The following is a 27,350-nucleotide window of genomic DNA, read 5'->3' as shown; positions in this document are numbered from 1 at the left end:
TCAAAGCTTCTTAGACATTAACAGGCTCAGAACAGTCTTGTTAAGGAAAGCGAAGGAACCCAGCCCGGTTTGTAATGCATTGGAGTTAAGACCATGAGTTTCAGGGGCCGTGGGCATATTATTTAACATTTTAGAATCTCAATTTTCCAAATCCTTTAAAGGGAGAACATTCCTTTCTTGACAGAGTTATTGGGACGACTAAATCACAATGTTTGTCGGTATCTGGGGTATCTGGCCAGTGTAAGTGCTCATTTACCTCCACATTCCACCGCCTGTGCCTTGGAGGGGGAACGTGCAAAGCAGCGTTAGGGGCCGGGGAAAGGGCAGGGGCTACTTTACTTTGTCTTTGCGCCTCGGATTTCCTGTCCTAGGAAACCGCAGCATTTCCCACTCCTGCCCCTGACGTCTGAGGGAAAAGGAACTCGATGAGGGGCCCTGGGGTGCAAATGTCTTTAGTACCAAATGTCTTTCTCGCTGCAGAATGAACCAGTTCCCCTCCAGCTCGCCGCCAACCCAGGACGCAGCCGGGCTCAGGGCGACCCCCAGTGGGCAGTGAAGCTGAGATCCCCTACATCCTTAGGGCAGCTCAGAGGGCCACTCAGCGGCCAAGTCCGGCCGGCTCGGGCCGAGGACACTGTTTGAGGTCACCCTGGAGACCGGCCTCAGAGTCCAGGGGTAGTGCGCGGCGGCCGCCAGCTGAATGAGGCCTGGGAGGCTGGAGCCGCGCCGCGCGCAGTGTCTGCAGTGAACGAGCCAGAGGTCTGGGAGGCTCCGGGCGAAGCCTCCCTGTTGCAGGTAGGGTCGGCTCTCTCTGCAGCGCATCTGGACCCCAAAGGAAGGACAGGGGGCAAGGGATCGGCCCTTTGTTGAGAAATGGCCCTACTTGGCCCCGATCTCTCCGCCACTTTATTCCTCCTCTCACCAACAAATAAGAAAAAATGATCCCAAATTTGGGAACCGAAAGTCGGTCCCAGCCGTTGGTCCCCTGCCCCATTGCGTGGCTGGGCTTCAAGAGTGATGGCCAACGCAGAGCCCGCCAGCAAGGTCCCCTGACCTCGAGCGGTCTTCCTGTAGCTGGCCGCACCCATGAGGACCTCCAGGTCCCAACTCTGGCCTTTCTTGGGGAGGGGGCGGCCTGCAGGGCAGCTTTGGAAACAGCTGAGGCCGAGATGGGTCTATGTGACTTTGCAGCGAAACCTGAATGACCCACCTAATCAAGCTGTGTGTCTTTCCACACTCATAAACACACTCACCTTCATACACACGAATACAGACACACTTATACACACAGGCACCTGCACACACACAGATGCACACTCACAGGTACACACTCAAGGACGCTCACACTCACGTGCACACACACACCACGCTGCCTGCCTCACCCACACACAGCACCTCTGCTCTGACATTGATGCCACTGAGTTTTAGGGTATGTTCTTGTGTGCCCTACCTACTCAACTGCCAGCTCCTTGAAGGCATGGATTCTCTTTTATTTTTATGCTTTGGTGTCTAGCACAGTATTTCCTTATTGGGGCTCTCACATTTATAGATTATGAAATAATTTAAATGAATACCTTAATTTGTAGGTAGACAGTGAGGGCGTTAGAGTTATAGTCTAAGTTCTGGGAAGTCCATTGCTACTACCAGCTTTTTAACAAGTATTAGTAGGAAGGAGGGAGTGTTCCAATAAATTATTTATTTAAAAGTTAAGTCCTATTTGCTCCTTACAAAGTATGCAAATGTTGCTCAAGAAAACAAAACAAACAACAAAAAATCTTTGGGAAAGCAAGGTTAATTTTAATTTTTATTTATTTATTTACTTTCTAGCCCCCTACCCCTAATTTTATTTTTTAAAGTCATGGCTGGTCAGGCACAGTGGTTGATGTCTGTAATTCCAGCACTTTGGGAGGCAAAGGCAGGAGGATCACTTAAGGCCAGGAGATTAAGACCAGCCTGGGCAACATAGAAAGACCTTGTCTCTACAAAAATTTTTAACAATTAGCCAGGCATGGTGGTGCAGGCCTGTAGTCCTAGCTACTAGGGAGGCTGAGGTTGGTGGACCGCTTGAGCCCAGGAGTTTGAAGTTACAGTGAGCTATGATCACGCCACTGCACTCCAGCCTGGGTAACAAGAGCTAGATCCTGTCTCTAAAATAATAAAATAGGCCAGGTAGAGTGACTCACGCCTGTAATCCCAGTACTTTGGGAGGCTGAAGCAGGATTGCTTGATCCCAGGAGTTCAAGACCAGCCTGGGCAACATAGACCCTATCACTACAAAAAATAAAAAATAAGCCCAGCTTGATGGCATACACCTGTGGTCCCAGCTACTCAGGTGGCTGAGTTGGGAGGAACGCTTGAGCCCAGGTGTTTGGGGCAGTAGTGAGCCATGATCATGCCGCTGCACTCCAACCTGGGTGACAGAAAAAGACCCTATCTCAAAAATAAAATGTAACAGTGACAGCAAATATTAATTAGCAAAGTTGTATTATGATTAAATTTGGGGGGCAATACAAATATTGGTTTCTGATGTAGGATAGCATCTTTCTGCTATACAGGCATATCTTTTGTCAATGACCTCCCTCTTCATCAGTTAAGCATTTTTGCTATAGCTTAATATCTGCTTATGTAAATTAAGTATACTATTGCATAAATAAGCATTTTCAGAGTTATCATAGTTCCAGTTTTACTGATCAGAATAACAACAAATACTATATATTGCTCTTGAGGAAACCCCACTTCCCTGTTCAAAAATGGTAGGAAAAGTATCTGTGTACTTTGAGATTAGACCCTGTTATACTAACTAAAATGTTTCCGGATCTTTCTTTTGCTATTTTACAAAAGTCTTCTTCCATAGGTTATGATGATGTCAGACAATGCTAAAGACAGAGCAGCTCATTCATGGAAGAAAAGAGGGAGTATTTCTTCTCTAAGTAATCATGAATTTTGGCAAAAGGAAATTCATGGGCTCACCAAAGAGTGAGTAACTGTCTAAAATTGTAAATTCATTTATTGAATAAATAGGTTTGTAATGTTTATTGGGAGAAAAAAACACTTCCTCAGGGACATAAAAAGAGATAAAATGGGCAAGTACAAGGTGCAGGTCATCTTTAGGGGCCATATTTAAAAAGAAAGAGAAAGAGAGAAAGCTTAAGTGATATGTTAATCCTAGCAGGATTTTTGCTATTTCAAATACTATCCCAAAAACCCCCTGCTCAAAAGAAACACCACATGCAGTGTAAAGCAGACACACTCATATGCCTTTTGAATTCTTCTCAATATTTTATAACATAGGTTTTGCATTTTTGTAATCAATACATACATATACAATGTACTTAACATTATTTTATATAATTTTGTCATGTATTTTCATAGTTTTTTCCATATCCTCTTAAATGACTGCATAGTATTTTGTCAGTTTATGATTCTGGGTTGCTTAGCCATTCTCTAATTATTGGACATTTTAAGTTTGTTTCCATTTTTTTTCTTTTTTACTATATGTCTCTGCTTGGTCATTTCCCAGAAGAATAATTAGTATGTCAAAGGGCAGTGAGTAGATTTTTTGGCTCTTGCTACATGTTGCATCTTTTCTCCTAAAGATATACATCAATTTTTAATATTTTCATGGCATTTCCTTTTGACTGCTGTTCGGAAGAAAACAAAACAAATTATCGATGTAGCAGTCAATTAATAAGAGACTTTCGTTCTTAGTTTCTATAGCATTGGAGGATGTAGTATATTGGGTATATATTGGGAAGCAGGAGCTAGGGTGTCCTGCAGAACAGAGAGTAGAAGAACTGGAATAATTAGAATTCTGAAACCAAAATCTTTCTATTCTCAGAGTGTATTAATGCCTACTTACAACTCCACGTTCCAGCCCTGGAAGTCTGTGGATTACACATACAATGTCTTTTACAGGTGGGAAACTGACTATAAAGGAGTAGCAATCCCAGCACATGTCAGAAGTAAAGGTGGGAGAATAATTAATCTTTGTAATTTTTGCTTCTAAGCTCTTCTGGCTGCTATTTCCAATAGTTAAGTGCAAGAGTTATTTTTTAAATTATTTAAAACTGATTGTTAGCTTAAATTCAACTTACATTTTCCAAGAAACTAAGTAATAGTCTGACATAAATTATGTACCCATGATATTTTTTAAATACTGTCTCCAAAGATTAAATTGTAATTCCTATTTGCATGACTTTTATTTATCTTTTCCCCTTCAAAACAAATTTGTCATGTAGAATCAGAGCATGGCTACGTTTGAAGAATTAGAGATCACTCTTTTTAACCTATTGTTGATGAAGTATAAATACATATTAAAAATAACAAGAATACAAAAATCATATTTATCAACACATTAGGATAGATTTTTCACCGACAACTACATTTACATGATAACTATTTTGGTTTTGGACTCCCAAACAAAACATTTAGAGTGGATCCTCTATTTGTACTTTTTTTCTTAAATAGCAAATGATCAGCTTCCAAGTCCCCTTGCAATGCAGACTGTTTAAGAGGCTCCCCCGACTCCATGCTAACTTGTATTAGCACTTGCTTTCCATTGGCTTCCTCATTGTCTGGAATTAGACAGTACAAGTTATTCTCCTTCATGAATGAGGCTTCAACTAGTAGAAAAATTCTGAAAGCTTAGTGACTATCAAATGCAGGCATTGTTTTGAAATTGCAGTGTTTTACAGAAAAACATATAACTTTCATTTGAAAATTACTTTAAAACAATCTTGAAAATATAAATTTCAATAATGTAAAACATTCTGAAGTTTATTAAGGACTGAATACATTATCTCACTGAATCTCCCCAGGATTAATCCTACTAGGTAGGCATCATTTCTACCACTTTACTATGAAATATCTAAAGTTTACAGGTCAAGTAACTTGACTTAATGATTAGGATACAGTCCCAAATCCTGACTATGAGATACGAAGTCCACAGACCCCTATCTACTTCCATAGCACCATCTTCCCTACCATCTTGCGGGCATCCTCCTCTCTAGCCACACTCAATTATCCCTCAGTACTCCATCTGGCCCCCAGCCATTGCCCCATGTTGCTTCCCCGTGGGGTACCTGACTCCTTGCCTGCAATGCTCTTCTTACACTATTCCCCTGGGTTTCTTCACCTGTCCCATCAGAATTTCACTCCATCTCCACCTCTTTGGGAAGTGCTCTCTAATTACCCATCTATGACCACCTCTACCTCCAGACTGGGTTGGATGATCTGCCTTTCTTCTCCTACTGCTTTTGCCTTCAATATGCACCTATATTTGGCGATTTGCTTGTCTATCTCTTTCAATAGACGATGGACTTATTTGTCTTTTTAGCAGTAACCACACTTATAAGGAGGACAAGAAGAGTAAAGGTAGACCTCCTTGAAAAGCTGCTTCTTATATATGGTATAAGATCAGCACAGATTTAGCCCTACAGTCTTGGTCTCCACGTCTGCAGTCTTCCATCCTTGTAACTAATGCTTAACAATGATCCCAGACAGAATAAATATCTGAAATGCCTTCTGAATTACAAAAAGAAGATTAAATTTATATTAAATATTATTGTGAACTGTTTTCAAGATTGGGTCTGCTTTTAGGTTATCTTTTCAATTTAATATAATTTTTATGTTTTATTAAAGACAAAACAGAAACATCTTAAGCTGGATCTTATTATCCTAACATCGTAACTGTTAGTGTGTTGGCATATTTCTGTTAGACCTGGACATGCATGTATCAGACCCATACTATCTGAGTCCAGACAGTACACTACACAGTGGTCATCATACTCCATCTGTAATTTCAAATTATTTTTTACCTGAACAATTTATAATAATAAGGATGATAATAGCTAACATTTATAGGGCCCTTACCATGAACCTTTTTTATGTATCAGAGAAGCTCCATCATAGGAGTTGGCAAACTATGACCCAAGGGCCTATTCCAATCTGCATCTGTTTTGCTAAATACGATTTTTACATAGGTGAAAAAAATCAAAAGGGGAACAGTTTTTTTTGCAGCATGTAAAAGTAATAAGAAATTCAAATCTCTATATGCATAAAGTTTATTAGGACACAGCCATTCCTATTCACTCATGCATTGTCTCTGGCCACTTTCGCACTGTAACAGCAGAGTTGAGTAGTTACAGTAGAAACCGTAGGGCCTGCAAATCCAAAAATATCTGCTATTTGGCCTTTTACAGAAATGTTTGCCGACTCCTGCTCTATAAAGATAGATGTTATTATCTCCCCCATTCGACAAATGAAGAAGCAGAAGCTTAGAGAGATTGAGGCTCCAAAGCTACAGAATTAGCAAGCAGCAAAATGGGCTTTTGTTTATTAGTTGAGTATTTTCATTTCCTGAAAATTGGCAATCCATGTGTGATTTGCATTAATAAAAACTATTCTATTCATTCACCAGAACCTTCTGTTTCCCATCCACAGTAAGAGCAGGTCTTGACAATGACATCTTTCTCGTTGGAAGCTCAGGCTTTGGCAGACACTGAACAGTGTTTGAACAGATGTGCTTCTCTCATTTTCTTAAAATGGAAACAGAAGCTATGAGGTCAAGTTACTTTCACAGGATCATGTGACATGATATCCAGGCTTTTTATCTGTGAGGCCAGGAGTTCCACTAGTAGATTAGGGACAAGGTTGGGGGCTGAACATTCTCTCCTTTGCCTCAAACCAAAATTACAGTGATGTCATGTTACCAGAACTTTCTGTATGGATCCCACAGCTCCCCGTGTGAACCCACTGATGGCATCTAACATACCAGTTAGGCCACACTGTATGTATTTCTTCATTTATTCAGGATTTATTAGCTTCTATGTGCCAATTACTGTGCCACATATTAGGCATATAAAGGTGAATAACTATAGGTTTCTAATTTAGATAAGTTCATTTTTCAGGGAAACTGAGAGCTGCCTGGAAACTTTTTTCACATTGTCTAGGTCTTGCCAGTAAAAGTGACCAAAATGGAAATGAGTGCATTCATTACTTCATTTCAACAGTGATGAATTTATTCTATCATTCAATCTGTACTACTGTGAGCTGTTTATGGGCAATTGAAAATGGTGTTTCCAGAACAATTTCTTCATTTTGATACCTAAGGAGAAGGCTAGACATTAGAAGATCAGAGTTAGGAGATAAGTTGTATCGCCATCTACGTTAAACTAAAGCCCCCAACAAGACCTACCTGAGATATAGCCTCCCCCAAAAAGAGAAAATAGTTTGGGAAAACTGAAATGGCCATGTTTCCAAATGAAACCACAATAACAACTAATATTGTATTGTACTTTATAGGTTATTAAGCCATTTAACATACAATATCTGTGTAAGTTAAATAGAGAAGATATTTTTATCCCCGTTTATGTTTGTAAATGGGGAAATGATAGATTGTGTTGGCAGAAAACTGGCTCATTATATGGAGGAAAATGAAGCTGGCCTCTTACCTTATATGCTTTGCATAGGTAAACTCCACATGGAAGACCAAAATGTGGAAATCTATTAACAAAGCTAAGAGAAGAAAGCACAAGGCCCATATCTTTGTGTTCTAGGAGTAAGGAAAGATTTCTGAAAGAAGATCCCAAAATGAAAACTCAAACCATAGAGCAAAATAATTTGGGGATAAATATAACCACAATAAAATCTAATGCTTCTGTTCAACAAAGGATACAACAGACATAGTTAATAGGCTGGCTGAAGATACATATACGTTTTTTTAAATCCTGCACATTAACAACTTGTGCTAGGAAAACAATTTTTAAAATAGTCAAAGAAGACAGCAATTTTCAGAAACAAAGCCCAAATAGCTAAGCAGAATATGAAGAGGTGCTAAAACTCACTTTCAAGCAGAAAAAATATAAATTAAAACAAGATACCATTTTGCACCCATCCAAATGGCAAAACATAAGGAAAGAGAATAATACCAAATGTTGGCAAGGCATGTGAGAGTAAAACCTGATATTGCCATTTGGCAAAGAAAGTTAGTGGTTTTTAGAAAGTACCGGGGTGTGTCTGCTTTATCAGAGTAAGAGCTTACAGAATAATGGCTCGCAAAGCCCTACATCATCTAGCTACCTGATACCTTTGCAACTTTATCTTCTTTCACGCCTTTTCTTCTTCCTCCCTCTGCTACTGGTCTCTGTGCATTTTCTCAAACACACTAGCAGCCTCCTGTCTCAAAGCCTTTGCATGGGCTGTTCTCTCTTCCTGGTATACCTTTCCCTCGGCCATCCATGTGGTTCATTTCCTCACCTCTTTTCTTTGTTCATGAAGGCCTACCTTGACCACTTCATTTGAAATTGCACATCACATCTTCTCCTCCACCCACTTCCAAACTCCCTTAACCTGCTCTATTTTTTCTTTTCCCTGAGGCATGTATCACCTTTTATCATAATATATAATTTGCTTGTTTAGTATTTTATTGTCTATTCTCTGTCTTTCCTTACTAAAGTAACAGTTCCATGGGAGTAGAGATCATAGTTTGTTTCTGTTTTCGTTTTTGTTTCAGTATTGTATCCCAAAGACCTAAAATAGTGCCTGGCATGTAGTAGTCACTCAATACATATTTTGTGATCATCGAATGAATAATTGTTGCATTTTATCAATTCCTGAGCAAGCAAGTTTCTTTTGTTCACAAACAAGTTAGGTTCACAGGTCCGTGCACGTGTTAAGTCCAGAGTGACTAGGGGCTTTCCTCTTATAGACATAAGATGCATTTACAGCAAATAGAAAAAATGCTTGTTCAGATTTTCTTAATGTATACTTTTACGTCCATGCTGACACATTCCATTGTGCATCTATTTTTGAAAAACCCAAAAGAACAGTTTTATTTGTGTTGGAAATCTGTTGTAATAGGCCACACTCCTCCTTGATGATCTCCACAGCTTTGTAGAGGTATTCAGGGCACCCGCACTCCCAGCATCACCTCTCTGATGATTGCCCAGCGTGATACAGCTTTGAACCAATGCATTTCATCGAGGAGCTGCAACAAAAGTTCATCAGCTGTGCTTAACTATCACCTCCGTTGCTCTTGGACGAGCATTAGCTCAATAGGCTTCAGACACTAACTCTGATCTTCTATCCACATACTTAAAATTGTTGTACTTTGTCAATCACCATTTCTGGATTACCTTCAATTACTCCAGAGCTGCGCTTTTCACAGGTTGCATGGTTCATTCGTTATCCTTCAGCATCACTTCTACTCGAAAAAAATATGTTCCACAAGACAGTGTCATTTGTCACGTTCCTGCCTTTCATTTTTGAAAATTATCTTTTCTTTCCATTATAGCCTTTCTCTTACTAGTAAAATGGAGCAAATAATGTGAGTAAAATACCAAAAAACTACAGGCATACTTTGGCAATATTGCAGGTTTAGTTCCAGACCATTGCAATAAAGTGTATTTTGCAACAAAGGAAGTCACATGAATGTTTTAGTTTTCCAGTGCATATAAAAATCGTTTACACTGTTCTGTATGTAGTCTATTAAGTATTCAATGGCATTTTATCTAAAGAAAAAATGTACATACCTTAGTATAAAAATCCTTTATTGCTAAAAATGCTAGTGATCATCTGAACCTTCAGCAAGTTGTCATCTTTTTGCTGGTGGAGGGGCCTGCTTCAGTGTTGACATCTGCTGACTAATCAAGGTGATGGTTGCTGAAGGTTGGGATAGCTGTGGCAATTTCATAACATAAGACAACAGGCTGGGCAAAGTGACTCACGCCTATAATTCCAACATTTTGGGGAGCCAAGGCAAGAGGATCACGGCAGCCAGGAGTTGAAGACCAGCCTGGACAACATAGTGAGACACTCCCTTTCCCTACGAACAAATTAGCCAGGCATAGTAGTACCTGCCTGTAGTCCTAGGTACTTGGGAGACTGAGGCAGGAGGATCCCTAAACCTGGGAGGCTGAGGTTGCAGTGAGCTTTGATCATACCACTATATTCCAGCCTGGGCAACAGAGAGAGACACTATCTCAAATAAAATAAAAATAAAATAAAATGAAATGTAATAATAAAATAAATTTTAAAGCTTGCCACATCAATGGACTCTTCCTTTCGTGAAAGATTTCCCTGTAGCATGTGATGCTGTTTGATAGCATTTTGCCACGGTAGAACTTCTTTCAAAATTAGTCCATCCATCTCAAACCCTGCCACTCCTTTATCAACTAAGTGTATGTAATATTCTAAATTATTTGTTGTCATTTCAACAGTATTCACAGCATCGTCACCAGAAGTAGATTCCATCTCAAGAAACCACTTTCTTTGCTCATTTGTAAGAAGCAACTCCTCATCTGTTTAAGTTTACCATGAGATTGCAGCAATTCAGCCACATATTCAGGTTCCATTTCTTTTTTAACCATTTTAAATTTTATGTTTTAATTGAAAATTTCAATTATACATATTCATGGGGTACATAGTGATTTTTCCATACATATAATGTATAGTAATCAGATCAGGGTGATCAGCATATCCATTATCTCAAACATTTAGTATTTCTTCATGTTGGGAACATTCAATGTCCTCTTTCTAGCTCTTTGAATCTATGTATTATTTTCATCTATGGTCACTCTACGGTGGTAAGAACACTAGAACTTATTTCTCCTAGCTAACTATAATTTTGTATCCTTTAACAGTAATTCAAGTTCTCTATTTCCACTGCATCTGCAGTTACTTCCTCCACTGAAGACTTGAACCCCTCAAAGTCATCCCTGAGGGCTAGAATAACTTCTTCAAAACTCCTGTTAATGTTGACACTTTGACCTCCTCCCATGAATCATGAATGTTCTCAATGGCATCTAGAATGGTGAATCCTTTTCAACTTACTTTGCTCAGATCCATCAGAGGAATCCACATCTATGACAGCAATAGCCTTACAAAATGAATTTCTGAAATCGTAAGATTTATGGGGTGAAAAGAAGTTGGTGAATACATACAAAAATACAATTAGATAGAATAAGTTCTAGTATTCAATAATACAGTGGGGAAATTATAGTTAACAATAATTTATTATATATTTCAAAATAGCTAGTGGGGGTTAGGGGGAAAAAATAGCTAGAGGAATTTTAATGTCCCCAACACAAAGAAAAGATAAATGTTTGAGGCAATGGATATCCCAGTTGTCCTGATTTGATCATTACACATTTTGTATGCATGTATCAAAATATCACATGTTCCCCATAAAAATGTATCACTATGATACATCAATAAAAAATACAAAAATAAGTAAATAAATGAGACGAAGGTCGAAATTGCTCCTTGATCCATGGGCTGCAGAATGGATGTTGTGTTAGCAGGCATGAAAGCAACATTAATCTTCTTGTACATCTCCATCAGAGCTCTTGGGTGACCAGGTGCATTGTCAATGAGCAGTAATATTTTAAAAGGAATCTCTTTTTCTGAGCAGTAGGTCTCAACAGTGGGCTTAAAATATTCAAGAAACTATGCCGTAAAACAGATGTGCTGTCATCTAGTCTTTTTTGTTTCATTTATAGAACACAGTAGATTTAACATAATTCTCAAGGGCCCTGGGATTTTCAGGATGGTAAATGAGTATGGCTTGAACTTAAAGGCACAAGCTGCATTAGCCGCTACCAAGAGAGTCAGTCTGTCCTTTGAAGCTTTGAACCAGGCATTGACCTCTCTCTAGCTATAAAAGCCCTAGGTGGCATCTTCTGAAAGAAGACTGTTTCATCTACATGGAAAATCTGTTGCTTATTGTAGCTCCTTATTGTAACCCCTTAGCTTATCCAATGATCTTAGATCTTCTGGGTAACTTGCTGCAGCTTCTACATCAGCACTTGCTGCTTCACCTTGCACTTTTATGTTACAGAGATGGCTTCTTTCCTCAAGCCTCGTGAACCAACCTCTGCTAGTTTCAAACTTCTTCCATAGCTTCCTCACCTTTCTTAGCCTTCATGGAAGTGAAGGGAGTTAGGGCCTTGCTCTGAATTGGGCTTTGGCTTAAGAGAATTTGTGACTGGTCTGATCTTCTATCCAGACCACTAAAACTTTCTCCATATCAGCGATAAGGTTGTTTTGCTTTCTTATCATTCATGTGTTCACTGAAGTGACACTTTTAATTTCCTTCAAGAACTTTTCAGGCAGGTGCAGTGGCTCACACCTGTAATCCCAGCACTTTGGAGGCTGAGGTGGGTGGATCACTTGAGTTCAAGAGTTTGAGACCAGCCTGGGCAACATGGCAAAACCCTGTCTGTACAAAAAATTAAAACACAATTAGCCAGGTGTGGTGGTGTGCACCTGTAGTCCTTGCTACTTGGGAGACTGAGGTGGGAGGATCACCTGAGCCTGGGAATTTGAGGATGCAGTGAGCCAAGACCATACCACTGCACTCCAACCTGGGTGACAAAGCCAGATTCTGTCTCAAAAAAATCAAAAACAAGCAAAAAACCTACTTAGTTGTAGTCACAACTTGACAAATTGTTGGCCCAAAAGGCCTAGCTTTCAGCCTATCTCGGCTTTTGACATGCCTTCCTCACCGCGCTTGGTTATTTCTAGCTTTTGATTTAAAGTGAGAGATGTGGGACTCTTCCTTTCACTTGAACACTTAGAGACCACTGTAGGGTTATTAATTGGCATAATTTCAATATTGTTGTGCACTGGAAATAGGAAGACCCAAAGAGAGAGAGATGGGGAAATGGCTGGTCAGTGGAGAAGTCAGAACACACATAACACTTATCAATTAAGTCAGCTGCTTTATGTGGATACAGTTTGTGGCACCCTAAACCAATTACAATAATAACATAAAATATCACTGATCATAGATATCCATGACAGATGTAATATGAAAAAGTCTAAAATATTGCGAGCATTAACAAAATGTGACATAGAGACATGAAGTAAGCACATGCTGTTGGAAAAATAATGCTGATCAATGTGCTTAATGCAAGGTTGCCACAAACCTTCAATTTGTAACAACACATTGTGTGCAAAGCAGAATAAAGTGAGTCACAATAAATGAGATATGCCTGTACATAAAAATCCAGCAAATTTGGAATAAACTAAATAACTGCAAAACTAACTTACCTTACCAGACAAATAACATCATCTACTGCTGGGGACAAGTTGGTATGCTTTGCTCTTGAGCATAAGAATGAAGAAAAATGGAAAGTACAAATGTACAAATTTATACCCTGAAGACCTTGTTTTTCTCTGTGCACTCTGAAATATCACCACTGGGAGGCAGCACATGATTTTAGTAACAGCTTATCCCCCCTCCGAAAAAGACACACTTAAATGATGCTATATTTATAAATATGGTGGTTCCAGGCATTTCATGGTTACAAATAGAAGGAAAAGATGATATTCTGACCTTTAAAGATACTACTTTAATGTCTCTAAGGTCATTTATGCATTCAATATTATCTCTTCCTGCAGCTTCAAAACATCTAGGTATAATAATAACTTTGAAAATGTATGGAAATGAGTTCTCAATAATAATTAGATGCTATTGTGGCTGATGGGAATTAACTGAAATTATGGTTACCATCTCTAACCATCATAATAAACAGACATGCCTTGTGTTTATCTATGTAATTCAAAGACTGGTCAGCAAGCAAATTTGCAAGACGTTTTTAAGAAAAAATGAATTTCATTCAAGAGTAAATATGTTCTAACTTCTTTTCTTTTCCTTTTCTTTTTCTTTTTTTTTTTTTTGATGGAGTCTTGCTCTGTTGCCCAGGCTGGAGTGCAGTGGCGTGATCTCGGCTCACCGCAACCTCCGCCTCCCAGGTTCAAGCAATTCTCCGGCCTCAGCCTCTCAAGCAGCTGGGACTACAGGCTCTAACTTCTTAACTAATTTTTTTTGTCTTTTTCCTGCAAATAATCAGAATGCATACTATTGGGTTAGCATGGTGCATTTCCAGTGTCAGCCAGGTACATATAAGGAGGATTACTTTTGTTATTTTGGACCAATTTCATGCAGCTACTTCTGTATGCAGGCTGTCTGTCCTCAGCAATAGCATATGTGGTTTCAGATATTCACTGAATTTTTCATTGAATTACAAGTTGTTAATCTTCCATCTGCAATAATATTAGTTAATTTGTTAAATGTTCTCACCAGTGGTTTATGCTAGACTTTCTTTTATTACATTACTTTTCATCTACCTTTCTTTCTAAAACTTTATAACTCTCTGGGACATGTTTTGCCAATTGAATTTTTTTCTCCATTAATGCCAACAAGCTGGTAAAACACACAGACAGCAAGAACATTTTTTATATTTAAAAAATAAAACTGTAGCATTCACTTTACAATGAGATTACGTATCTAGAAGGGTTATCATTGTAAACTAGGAAAAGTCTGATGATAGACAACTGAAACCCGTCCATGTGTAATATTGTGATATATACCCCCAAAATGTATTGTGCCAGGTATATAGCACTGGCAATTAAAATTATAAATTTACTTTTTGGGTATCTCACATATTTATCTTTAAAGATTTCAAAGGATTTGAGTGAAGCTGTTTATCAATAGAAAATATGCCCAGGTTTTCCTAAACCAGTATTCTGAACCAATATTGGCAATTCCCCAATTTTAAGACATAAAACTGTTTTATTTCTAAAAATCTGCCAAGCCCATATTCTGGTTTAATGCTATTTGCCCATACCTGCAAGCATTTTAAATATTTTCTCTTTTCCTTTTTTCTTTTCTCAAGGAAGAAATATCTTATTTTTTCTATTCAACGTTTTCTTCTTTTTTGCTCTCTCCCTTTTTCTAACCTATCTCATTCTAACGTGGGAACTATCGGATCTCAGATTTTTATAATACCATAAACACAGGTTTTAAAAAGTAAACATTTCCTATACTGTTTTATGACGTTGTAGTCTTAATTGATGCATAGTCAGCCTTCCAAGGCACAGAAAGCAATAGACTAATTATTTTCCCTCTGCATGGTAAGAATTTCAAGGCTTCACATGTCCTCACTTATCAGTGGGAGCTAAATGATGAGAATTCATGAACACAAAGAGGGGAATGACAGATACTGGGGCCTACGTGAGGGTGGAGGGTGGGAGGAGGGAGAGGAGCAGAAAAGATAACCATTGGGTACTGACCTTAGTACCTGAGTGATTAAATAATCTGTACAACAAACTCCCGTGACACAAGTTCACCTATATAACAAACCTTCACATGTACCCCCTAACCTAAAATAATAGTTTTTTAAAGAGAAGAATTACCAGGTTTCCAGCAAAATATTGAAAATCTGCTCCTCAAAGCCCCAGTTCCTTTCTAAAACTAATTCCAAGTTTTATGGGTTTTTACTGGTTTTTGTTTTGTTTTGTTTTTTGAGACAGAGTCTTGCTCTGTTGCCCAGGCTAGAGTGCAATGGCATGATCTCGGCTCACTGCAACCTCCACCTTCCGTTCAAGCTGTGCTTGTGCCTCAGCCTCCCAAGTAGCTGGGATCTCAGATGTGTGCCACCACACCCAGCTAATTTTTTAAAATATATTTTTAGTAGAGATGGGGTTTTGCCATATTACCTAGGCTGGTCTTGAACTCCTGGCCTCAAGTGGTCTGCCCACTTCGGCCTCCCAAAGCACTGGGATTACAGGCGTGAGCCACCACTGCCAGCCCCAAGTTTTACGATTTATTGATTACTTGTAGCATCCCACTTCCAGGTAGCAAACTCTGTATTAGACTTGCTATCAGCTAGATCTACTGCTGCATATAATAATAAACATTAGTTGAAACAAAATAGAAATTTATTTTTCTCTTACATAAAGTAAGTCTGAAGAGAGGAAGTTCAGAGGCTTCTTTCTTATCTGTAATCTACAAGGTCACCTCAAGACCCAAGACAGTGCTGAGCTCTGGAATATCCACATTCCAGTCACCAAGAAGGGTCAAAACAGGCTCCTATAGGCTGCACTAGTTCTTTTGAGGAACCTCTCAGAATTTCCACACAACAGTTCCACTTACATCTCATTGACTCATAAGCCACATAGGCCACAATAGCACAAAAAGAGACTGAGAATTTGTCTTTAGTCTGCACAGGAATATTCCTACAAATGTGGGATTCCGTTACCAAGGAAGAAGGAAAGAACAACTTTAGAAAGTAAATAAGAGTCCCTGACACAATGTTCATTACAATTTTCGGAGAAACCCCGTCTCTACTAAAAAAAAAAAATACAAAAAAATTAGCCGGGCGTGGTGGCGGGCACCTGTAGTCCCAGCTACTCGGAGAGGCTGAGGCAGGAGAATGGCGTGAACCCAGGAGGCGGAGCTTGCAGTGAGCCGAGATTGTGCCACTGCACTCCAGCCTGGGGGAAACGAACAAAAAAAAAAAAAAAAAAAAAAAAAAAAAAAAAAAGTAGAATATTGGAAATAGCCTAAAAGGCACGGACGATAAATGGTTACATGAAATCCAGAATGTGCATATATTAAGTACTGTCTTGATATTTAAAGTATTGTTTGCTATTTATTGACATGGAAAGTTATCCATGTTACATTTAAAATTTTTTAAAAGCATCTATAATATGAGCCCATACGTAAAATCAAATGTCTGAAATGATTTTCTTAATGTTAACAGGGGTTAAGGAACCACTGGGGTTAATAATTTTTTGTAATTTTACTTTCTTCTCTATGTTTTTCTGTATGTTTTGAATTTTTAAAACGAGCTTACACTGTTTATATGATTACTATGGAAATAAAAGGGCACTGAACAAATTCATCTACAATAACTCAAAAAAAGTCAATCTGCAAAACTTTCTATTTGCATACCAACCTTCAACCAGTGAGATTTTTAAGCTGCCCTTATGACACTTACCGGTTTCATAATGATAATAATATTAAGTGCACTGATTGTCAATCTGCAGTAAGTGATAGTGAAGACAGTTTATAAAAATCTTTATTTGCTTCTTTGTCTTGGACTTTTCACTCCAGCTAATTTGAGTTTTGCACTACCTCTTCTTCTCCATGAATTTTTAATATGGTGTTCAGTAGAAAAGAAATTGAGTTTTTATGAATATCTTCTGTATGTTTGTGAAAGTAAGTTTTAATTGCAGTGATTAATTATTTCATTGCCCCTATTTTAATTCTGTCAGTTATAATCATACTTGGGACTTTGTCACTAAGAGGGAAACAGGACATTTGAAATCTGTCTGCCTTTTATACATGTACATTAAGCCCTTTGCCTCATTCCCTTTATCTCTGAAATGAGTAGAATAATGAATCTTTTACTTACCTCAAAGGATACTGTGAAAGTAAAATGAGATAATTTATGGGAAATGTTTTACAAAGTTAAAAGTAGCATATATAGTAATGGGGCAGACTGGCTTATCTTAGAATCAAGGGGTTTATGTAACATTGGGTTTTTTAAGCAGCAGTAATCATCTTTGGTATTGCCCACAACACCTGCAGCCAGTGTGGCCAAACAGGTTGGTTTCTACTTCAAAGGGCAGCAGTAAATTGAGGAAGGCAGGTGTTATAAGAATAAAGACTAAGTCACTCATCCAGAAACCCACCATGAAAAAAGCAGCCAGAATTTCTTGCATCATTTTCTTGGGCTGAGTGGGTAAACCCTAATTTATCATGTAAGTTGTATTGCATTAAAGGATTTTTAAAAATAGATTACCCGTGATTTTCTTAAAATATCAATCTGCAAGAAGTTTATTAATTCCAAACAGCATAGAACTAAGTATTTTAAATTCCTTGCAAGAAAAAAGATCCCCAAAGATTAAGAGCAAATATCTCTTTTTTATTTAATTAAAGCAAAAACATAGCCTGCTTAGAAAAGTGGTCACTCTGAACACACACACACACACACACACGCTATTATATCCTCCCCTTTGAAATGACATCTGTCTTAACGTTCATTTTCACAGGTGGAGAAAATTGAGGGTGCAGAGTTCTGAGACCGTCATTAGTTACAGCTGAATTTCCTCTGAACTAAATTGAATTCAGTAGTGCTGGAGAGACACTGGGGGCTCCTCTTTGCTTGCGTCTCCTGTTTAGCACCAGGATAAGCTCATATTGCCTTGATAACAAAAGGAAAACCCTTTTTTAATGTTGAAAGGGCTGATTGATGCTTATTAATTTATTATAGTTTTGGTGAATTGCGGTTTCCTTTACCACGTAGATGAGTTTCTCATTTTTCTTTTTCATACTAAAGGGATTTTGTGAACTACATATAATAGTGAACTCTTTATAATACTCCATGTGTATATAGAGTTGTTGCCCAACATTTTAAGCTTCCTCATATGTCCCCCAGCCCTGTTTGTGAGCTTTGTCTACTTTGAGGAGAGGCTTTGTATCAGTGGTGGAGACGCAATTGGCAACGGATTTTGAAGCATGTACTGTTACCCCATACACATACATCAACCCAGGATCACTTTCTGGATAATTTGATGACCTGGGCTTCAGCCATCACATTGAGACCTGCTCCAAATAACTCCTCTGCATCTTAATATTTCCATCTCTAAGATGTTTTGGACTTGCAATATGCCACTAGGATATTTACATAGGATTTAGTTGAAATTTTCGAGAAAACTTCATCTTTGTAACATTTTAGCTTAAAGTAATATTGTATTTTGTTATTATTGTTATAATAATGACTAAAATTTGTTTTCTCCCTTGTTTTTAGTTCTACGAGTACTGTGTCTTATGTGGATGAACCTAGTCAGCGTGATGATGTGTCTCACCTTACAGTTCAGATGGAAAACACCTATCAGTTGGGTGTGTTCTTTTATCTCTCACTCCTATTTTAAACTTCTAAATTGGTGACTGAGGCTCTTAAAAATGATATTTGATAACCTGGCATTGTCTTCAATTCTAGCACAATATAAGGGACTTTAATGAATTGAGTGATTTGATGTTGCTTTAGTTTCTTCCTCAGCAAAAAGGCAACAACCCTTGCTGTCTTACTTTTCTTTATTAATGTTTCCCAAATGCCAGGCAATTCACTAGGTGGCAATGATGTATACAGTATACTACTGGCTTAACAAATTCACTGAGTATTTCTGGGTACATAGAGAGATATGACTTAAATGAAAGAGATAAGTATTGATGTTTTATCCAACAAAACCAATCAGTGTTGTTACTAGGTTAAGGAAAAAAAAAACTCAAAGCAAAGGCAAATGACTCATAGCCCCCTGTTGACAGAGATGTTTATCCATTACCATTGAGGTTTTGAGTCTTTGAAAACAAAGATCTTTGCACCTGCCCCTATACTCCCAGGTGGAGTCCACGGCAAATATCTTTTCCCATCCATGTTTCCTCATAGACCCACTGGTTTTCTCTAAACGCGTACCTGCCCACTATTACCTGAATTCATATATAATTACTGCTATATAGAAATTCCACAGAGATTTACCAAGGGGCAAATAAAGACTCTATGGGCCAAGGTGATTCCATCTGTGGCCAGTTAACCATCAGGAAAATTATAGACCATCAGCATGTCCCCTTTGGCCTTGTAGCCAGTTTTCTACAGGAATCCCCAAGACTATGGTTACTACTCCTGAAAGTGACTGACTCAAGGGCCTTACTAGAGATCACTAAGAATAAAAGCCTTCCATGATATTCATTGTAACTTCATATTAAGGCTACATGGATTACACGGCTCCATACTTAGCCAATCTACTGATATTTTCACAGTGCCTGTGGTGGACAGCTAATATTCCTGCCATCCAATATACTTTTATACTTCTCTGGTAAACTTACTAAATTTCCTTTGAAATTCCACCATCATCACCACTTTTGATCCTAGCATTCTGATGAAGCTGGCACTGGCTTTATAGATACAGCAGTCACTGATTCTAGAATGGCATATAACCATGGTCAATCCAATCAAGGCCTTTGAGATTAAATTCAGAAAATGTTGTTTGGCCTGTTGCAGAAGAACATAAAGCCCTGAAACTTGAAGGAATGTAGGGGCTCTGGCAGTATCTGCCGCCTTGCCCTGACTTGAAACTGAGAGAAAACAACAGAATCCTGATGTCATCATTGGAGTCCTAAATGCAGTTGACTACCCTTTAACTTTTCAGTTAGGCAAGCTAGGTTTGGGTCAGGTTTTCCCTCACTTGCAACTAAAAGTTCTTAGCCATGGGGTGTCTATGACTTTTAACTGTGCATGCTGGAAGGGTTTGAATCAGATTTCAACAAGATAGGGCACTTGAAATGTGAATCTCTGTGTTTCTACATAAGGATATTTTTTGCAACTTGTCTTCTCAAATAAAGCATCTTATCAGTTTTAGAAGTACTGAGCATGAACCACATCAGAAAAGTAATTTTAGAAAAAGCTTAGTATAGATGAAATATACCTGTATTTTCCTACAATAGTCTATGTGAATTTTTTAATAATTAAAGTATTTTATGCTTGACAATTCACTTTTTATAGCATTCAACCAGCCATTTTATTAATACTTAATCAAAACTGTGTTTCCACTTCTACTTGTTTCTGGGTTTATTTCACATATGAAAGGTATTTTGTGGGTGTATTAGTCCATTTTGCATTGCTATAAAGAAATACCTGAGACTGTAATTTATAAAGAAAACAGGTTTATTTGGCTTATGGTTCTAGAGACTATACAGGAAGCGTGGTGCCAACATCTGCTTCTGGTAAGACCTCAGTAAGCTTTTAGGCATGGCAGAAGGGAAGGAGAGTTGGCATGTCACATGGCAAGAGAGGGAGCAAGAGAGGTGCCAGGCTGTTTTAAACACCCAGCTCTCATGTGAACTAATAGAAGGAGAACTATAGAGCAAGAACTCAGTAATTACCGCTGGGACAGCACCAAGCCATTCATGAGGGATCCACCTTCCTGGCCCCAACACCTCCCACCAAGCCCCACCTCCAACACTGGGGATCACATTTCAATATGAGATTTGAAGGGGACAAATATCCAAACTATATCAGTGGGACTTTGGTAAATAGTTTATCATATCTTTACAATGTAATACTGGCCAGAAAAGTAGAGGGAAATATCAGCCAATCACCAGCACTATTATGTTTAATTAATTTTTCATTCTGTTCAATAATGTTTGCATCATCTAAACACATCTTAAATGAGAGCATTTATGTAAATAATTACGGCTACAAAAAATGAGATGAAACATGAGTATAATTCATGAGAGGAAAAAAGGGAATAGAAAAGGAAACTGTGTTTCTTATAATAAAATACCATTTACATATTTCTCATTAATTACTAAAACAAATATAAAAGAAAATGCAGGCTGTGGCATCTGTCGTATCTGAATTTGAATACTAATTTTGCTAATTCCTTGAGCAAGGTATTTAGCATCATTGAATCTCAGTGTCTTCACTTGTAAATAGGGATAATAGTCTATACATCATATGGATGCTATGAGACTCAAATGATGTAATATGTTTAAATATCTCCATTCATCATGTTACTACTCCTAAAAGTGACTGACTCAAGGACCTTACTATAGATCAGTAAGAATAAAAGCCTTCCATGATATTCATTGTAACTTCATATTAATTATGGAATAAGTTTTCCACAGGACTTTTTCTGGAACTGAGTATAGCGGCACCTGGTTGTTTGCAAACACGGACTGCGAGCCAAACTAGATTGGCGGCCATCTTTGCTACCACATGAAGACAGCCTGCCTTGAGAATGAAGCCAGCACAGTAGAAAGTAGATCCAAAATATTGAGAAAGAGAGAGATTATTTGAGTTCAGCTTCCATGAAGTGCTCAGGCCCTGTCTCTATGTCATGTTTTCTTAGACCCTGTCAATCTCTCAGCATTGAGAGATTGGGTGGGACCCACCCCATGGGGTCCTTCCTAACCCCACAGGCCTCCCAGTCTTCCGACTTACGTCCTCCTTCATCTTGCTGCCTTCTCAGCAAGGTAAATCCCCAATTCTTCCTTCAGCATGCAGTAACTACAATAACAGCAATAACACTAATAAGATCACATATCTAAGGAGTGTTTTATTGTGTGACAAGCACTGTTCTAAACATATTCAATATATTGTCTCATTTAATTCTAACAAAAAAATATGTAGTAATTCTTATTATTACCCCCAATGTGGGGTAGTGGAGGCCCATATACATTAAGTAAACTTATCTTTATCTATTTTTTAAGGACAAGTTTTTTTGTTTTTAAAATTATTTTTGTTCTGATCCTTCAGGTCTTTGCCTTTTGATTTCTAAAACATGTTTTTTCTCCTAAGGAAAAAAAAATCTCAAAAAAGAAGAAAAGCTTTGCCATTCACACTAGTTTACTCTGAAAGTAGTTTTAGGAGCTTATTTCAGAAGTCAGAAACTGAACATTGATGGATGATTCTGGATGTTTAGGGAAAAGGTAACAAAGAAGTAAGAAAAGAATACTTCATTACCATATTGCAAAGTATTTTCAAAACAGGATCTGGTTAATGATTTTTTTTAATCTAAGCAAAGTGTGGAAAGGACATTGGTAGCACCGTAGAACGGGAACTACTGGAAACAGACTCAAGTGCCACCAGGTCCCTCTTTCCAGCACTAACCTATGTGCACTTTCTTCTCTTTTGGTGGCCTGGCCTCCTTTTCACCATGAAAAACATGGCCTCCAGCAGGTTCTCAGAGTCACGTGGTAACTTTTGCCACCAGAAAGAGGCTGACTCTTTTTTCCTACTTGCAGTTTAAAGTAAAAATTCCAAGAAAAGGCTCTCATTGTCCTGGCCCAGAGCATTGTCACCCCTGGGTTAATCAACCATGCCCTAGGCTTGAGTTCACAGGAGATGATGGGGAGATCTTTAAGAACCACTTTACCTATCTAGATTCACTCTCCACCCCCACCCTTCCATGATTTAAATGGAATTCAGCAATTTCTATATTGTTGAATCAAATAAAAATAACCATTTATAGAACCTCAAGAGGCTCACCTAACTGAACTGCATTCAGAGGCTGTAACCTTCTGGTTAAGTTCAGCCAGTGGGAAACCTCAGCAGAGAGGCAGAGGGAGTGAGAAGTGTGAGGTGGAGCTCTTTATTTCCCTGGCTCCTGCCTGTGAGTTCATCACAGCCTGGTTACATTCCTCAACCAAAGGACAGAAGCTGCTCCCAAGGGAGCCCTCTCCACATGACCCTTCTGGGATCTATTAAAAGCTCTTCCTCTATTCCCCAATCTTGGGGTTGTGGGGGTGGGCTGACAACCTTACTTTCACTGGCTGAGGGGTACTGCACTATCCCTTGTGATTTTCTACAGCCCACTCAGAACTTCCTCCTGGAATTATTTTAACTATAGGGTGCCATATGTTTCCTTTGACCCTGACAGATGCAGTCATCACAAACAAACACTTATTAATAGATACCGACATCTATTAAAAGAGAATTGAATAGAATTCTTGATCTCATTCCTTCACCTTTATCAATTCAACAAATAATGATTGGGCTTCTGTATGCCAGGCCCTGGGCACACGTTCACATCATGCAATGACATTAGTATATGACCAAAGTGATGATATGGCTAATATTCCTGGGATGCAGGATAAAGAAGATTCATTTGAAGCTTCTCCTCTGAACGTGGATGAAATGTGGTCGAGAATATAAGCTCTAGCATCAGATAAACCTGGGTGTGCAGCCCAGCTCTGCCTCTGTGTGTGATTCTTGGCAGGTTACTCAATGTATTTAAATCTGTTTCCCCACCTACCAAATGGAGATAACAGTGAGATTCACCTCAGAGATCTATTGGAAGACTATATAAGGTAATATGAAGTGCTTATCGCACTGCCTGACATGTAGCAAAAGCTTAATAAAAAGCATTCATTATTATATATGTATACAATATACAATCATATGTCATATATAATGATTATTATCTATAAAATTTAATTCTATTTAAATTCAGAAATCATACATTAAAAGTTTCTTATGCCTTTAGCATTGTATTAGACTCTGAGGAGGATAAAATCCGAGCTTGCTTACCATTTCACTGGAAACGCAGGTATGCTTTAGCCAATATCAAGTGGATTAGGAGCCAGGATGGCAGTGGGGACCCAGTGCATGGAAAGGAGGGACATTTTTACCTAAGAGGAGGTAGAGTGCTACCTGGAGAAGAAGACATTTGAGATGGTATTGAAACATGAGTGGCTGTTTCTCAGATGAACAAGATGGGGAAAGGTATTCCATCTGAAAATTAAAGAGCAAGAGTAAAGACACAGGAGCACCTTTATAGACAGATAGAGCCTGTGAGGCTGGAGCAGTCCGCAAGAGGGGCACTGTGGTAGCGGGAGAAGGGGCCGTAGGGAATCACACCTTGGACCTCGCTAAGGGGAATGTCACTTAAGATCTGGTAGATAGATTGGAGCTGGAGATATAAGAGGTAGAGAGCCAGTTAGAAAGCTGTTGAGACTTTGAAGTACGGCCATAACAATGGGGCCTGGGAAGGAAGAGACTTTCAAGGTCAAACCCCAGCAGTATTGAGCACACTTTTGAGATAGTCGTGTAAATGTATGAAAATATTGTCTTCTTGTCCTCTCTCAGAGCACTTGATGGGAAACCTAATTAGAGCCACTTGGTTCTTTTAATAGAGTCCACCCAGAAGATTAAATCCCTCCATGTTTCCATACTCTTTTGATTAGCCTAGGGGGTGGGTGGGTGTGATTTGCAATTACTTTTTAGAAATAAATATTATGTGTATTTTCAGGTCCTCCCAAACATTTTCCTGTGGTCGCTGTCAATCATATTTTGAAGGATGTATTAACCAGCTATCTACAAGTAGAAGAATATGAACCAGAGCTCTGTAGACAGATGACTAAAACCATTTCTGAGGTACATGTGTGATTTGCCCAAAGTGTTAACAATAGCTAGAATATTTGCTAAAGTACAATGAACTCTCTACTTTTTTGATGAGGGGAATTAATTTGCAGTAACAGTTAAAATGCATATTTATAATTAGGTCATATTCTACATATATGAGTGTGTGTGTGTGTGTGTGTGTATACATAAAGCCTTTGTCTAAAACAATCAGATGCATCATTTGCATGCATTATGTAAAAGTGTATAAAACTGCCCCATTTATAAAAGTGTTTATTGTAAAAGATACAACATTTTAATGATTATTTTCTCTTCACTAAGGCAGCTTCCTTGAGTGCCATCAAATACAGACATCGTGGTCTTCAAGCACATTTCTATTTTTACAAACCCCAGGGCTGCACTTCATCAAGGTTTCCCCTACTTTTTTTTGATAACAAACTCTTTAATGAACATTAATGATTAGTTATATTACAGGAGACTCCAGATGTATGGTTCCTTAATTAGACATGAACAAGACAGTGTAATTCCAATGCCAACATTCTTTGACGTGAAGCCATCTTAACATAAATTTTCAAAGAGTGTAATTTATTGAATTCTGTGCTCTGGATTATAATTATTTCATGTATCTTAAAAAAGGTTGATTTATTGCTGGTGTTAAAATTTTGTCCCTGAATGTTCTATCTGAGGAGGACCGTGCTTGAAGGGAATCATAGTTACGGTTCTACAACAATCACTCGAAGTATCTACAATGCATCATGCTATTAAATTAAATCCCTTGTATTTACAACAAAGGTTAATACTTTTGAGTTTCAATGTAGCTGAATGAAGACCCTCCCTTTTTTTAAATTTCTAGGTTATTAAAGCCCAGGTCAAGGACTTGATGATTCCACGGTATAAACTAATTGTGATTGTTCACATTGGACAACTGAACGGGCAGAGCATACTTATTGGAAGCAGATGCCTCTGGGATCCTAAAAGTGATACCTTTTCATCTTATGTTTTCAGAAATTCTTCTCTCTTTGCTCTTGCAAATGTCTATGCAGTTTACCTTGAGTGATTGAAAATAAGAAATCTAGCTCTTACTTCTGAAAATTCTGAGGCAGGCTGTATGTCTGTACACAAAAGTTTTACTGCCAAAAACTTTGAGAAAGAAACAACACTGATAATTCAAGCAACTGGAAGCTTTTGAATTTTTTCGTATTCTAGTAAAGATTGGGGGAGGGGAGGGTAGCCACAGAAAGAATCTTGTTTATCTAAAGCAGGAACTTGGTCTTGGTTTTGCTGTATTGCTTTCCACAGACATAGATTCTTATTAAATATTTGTTTCGGTACTAATTATTTTAATTATTCTTTAATTAGAGTGTTACAATTTCCTGCATTTTTTTTAATAAAAAGAAGGTTTAGAAAAACTATGGCTATATACGCTGACCAATAAATGATAGTAGAATATTCAACATGGTATACACAAATGATAAATAATATGCCTCAGTGCTGCATATAAAAGAATACTGGTTTTCATTTTGTACTTAATAAATTGAGCAGCATTTATTAAGTGCAATTATTGTTACATGTACCTGACAGCTGAAACTGCTGAGGTAGAATTAATGGCTTCATAACAATTAGCATGGTCCCACAGGCTGCAAGCTAAAACTAGAAGCTCTTGTGGCTTGCCTGCACTTTACACAATTGTGGGAGAACCGAATGTTGCCTCTTCGGTAATGGAAACTATAAAGTGAATAAAGGCTTTTTGGGACACTGAAGTAGACATTGTGATATTAAATATACATGATGCTTAATACTAAATGTGTCTGTAACACATAAAATCATTTATTGGAAAGAGACATTGCTTTTAAATATCCTAGGCTAACAAACTTTTTCACAAAATATATAGCTGGCACCTTAACAAATAAAGCATGTGTATTTACCATTTTACTCCTATGACTTTAATACTAAAGTGACCCAGTGAGGTTTTGAATAGATGGGCGCTAAAATTTACAGGGCTGAAATAGCTTATTATTCTGCTGGTTAATGTATCTTACGCCACGGATCATTTATTTTTATGAAGCTTTCAAGTCTTTGTGTGCAAGTAAAATGATGTTGTGGCGTTGTTCTTGGATGGTAAGCCTAGAGGACGTTTGTTAAAGGTCAAAGACAAATTGTACACATATGGAGAAAATTAGCAATGCTGTAGTCTTAAGGAAAAAATGATTTATCATTCATATCAAAAAGAGTTTATAAAATGGAAAACCAGTCAATGCTTTAATTTTAAAATGTTTTGGGGTCTTACTTTTCCCCAAAAATGACATGTAGTAAAAAGTGGATACTTTTAAAATCCCTTCCCTTCTGCTATTTTCTGGCTTTTAAAGTGATTATTCAAAATGAATTTGTCAATTTTCACTAGTTTTTTCCTGTTAGTGCATTAGTGGGAATATGTCTATGTAATAATTTATCACAACCAATGTTTGTCAGTCTCCATAGAACAGTTTTCAATCTGGATTAGATTACAGCTATAATAAGTAAATGAGCTTCATATTTTCATTACACATTTGTGAACATCTCCCTTTGTGGAACAACAGCGGGGGTAATCATATCACAGTTTCGTATGAATAAATGAAAATGAAGAAACTTCTTTAACATATA

General features: G+C 38.1%; 1 protein-coding gene across 1 annotated transcript; it reads left to right on the top strand.

Annotated features, from left to right (window-relative positions):
- The first annotated feature begins 664 nt into the window (after window positions 1-664).
- On the top strand, window positions 665-27,350 carry DYNLT5 (dynein light chain Tctex-type family member 5). Its single transcript, XM_032136892.3, has 5 exons — window positions 665-795; window positions 2,855-2,976; window positions 18,600-18,691; window positions 24,601-24,725; window positions 25,564-27,350. The coding sequence occupies exons 2-5, from the start codon at window positions 2,858-2,860 to the stop codon at window positions 25,765-25,767; spliced, it is 540 nt and encodes a 179-aa protein (XP_031992783.1). The 5' UTR covers window positions 665-795; window positions 2,855-2,857; the 3' UTR covers window positions 25,768-27,350.

This window comes from Hylobates moloch, unplaced genomic scaffold (genome assembly GCF_009828535.3).
Source record: "Hylobates moloch isolate HMO894 unplaced genomic scaffold, HMol_V3 SCAFFOLD_18, whole genome shotgun sequence".
Classification (NCBI taxonomy): Eukaryota; Metazoa; Chordata; class Mammalia; order Primates; family Hylobatidae; genus Hylobates; species Hylobates moloch.
The sequence above is the reverse complement of the archived record's forward strand: the minus strand, read 5'-3'. Positions and strand labels throughout refer to the sequence as shown.

Bases quoted from the DNA above. Each gene is read 5' to 3' on its own strand.
- DYNLT5 (XM_032136892.3), top strand. From the start codon at position 2,858: ATGATGATGTCAGACAATGCTAAAGACAGAGCAGCTCATTCATGGAAG. The intron at 18,692-24,600 runs GTGTGTTCTTTT...GTGTATTTTCAG, and splicing joins GGAAAACACCTATCAGTTGG to GTCCTCCCAAACATTTTCCT. The intron at 24,726-25,563 runs GTACATGTGTGA...TTAAATTTCTAG, and splicing joins TGACTAAAACCATTTCTGAG to GTTATTAAAGCCCAGGTCAA.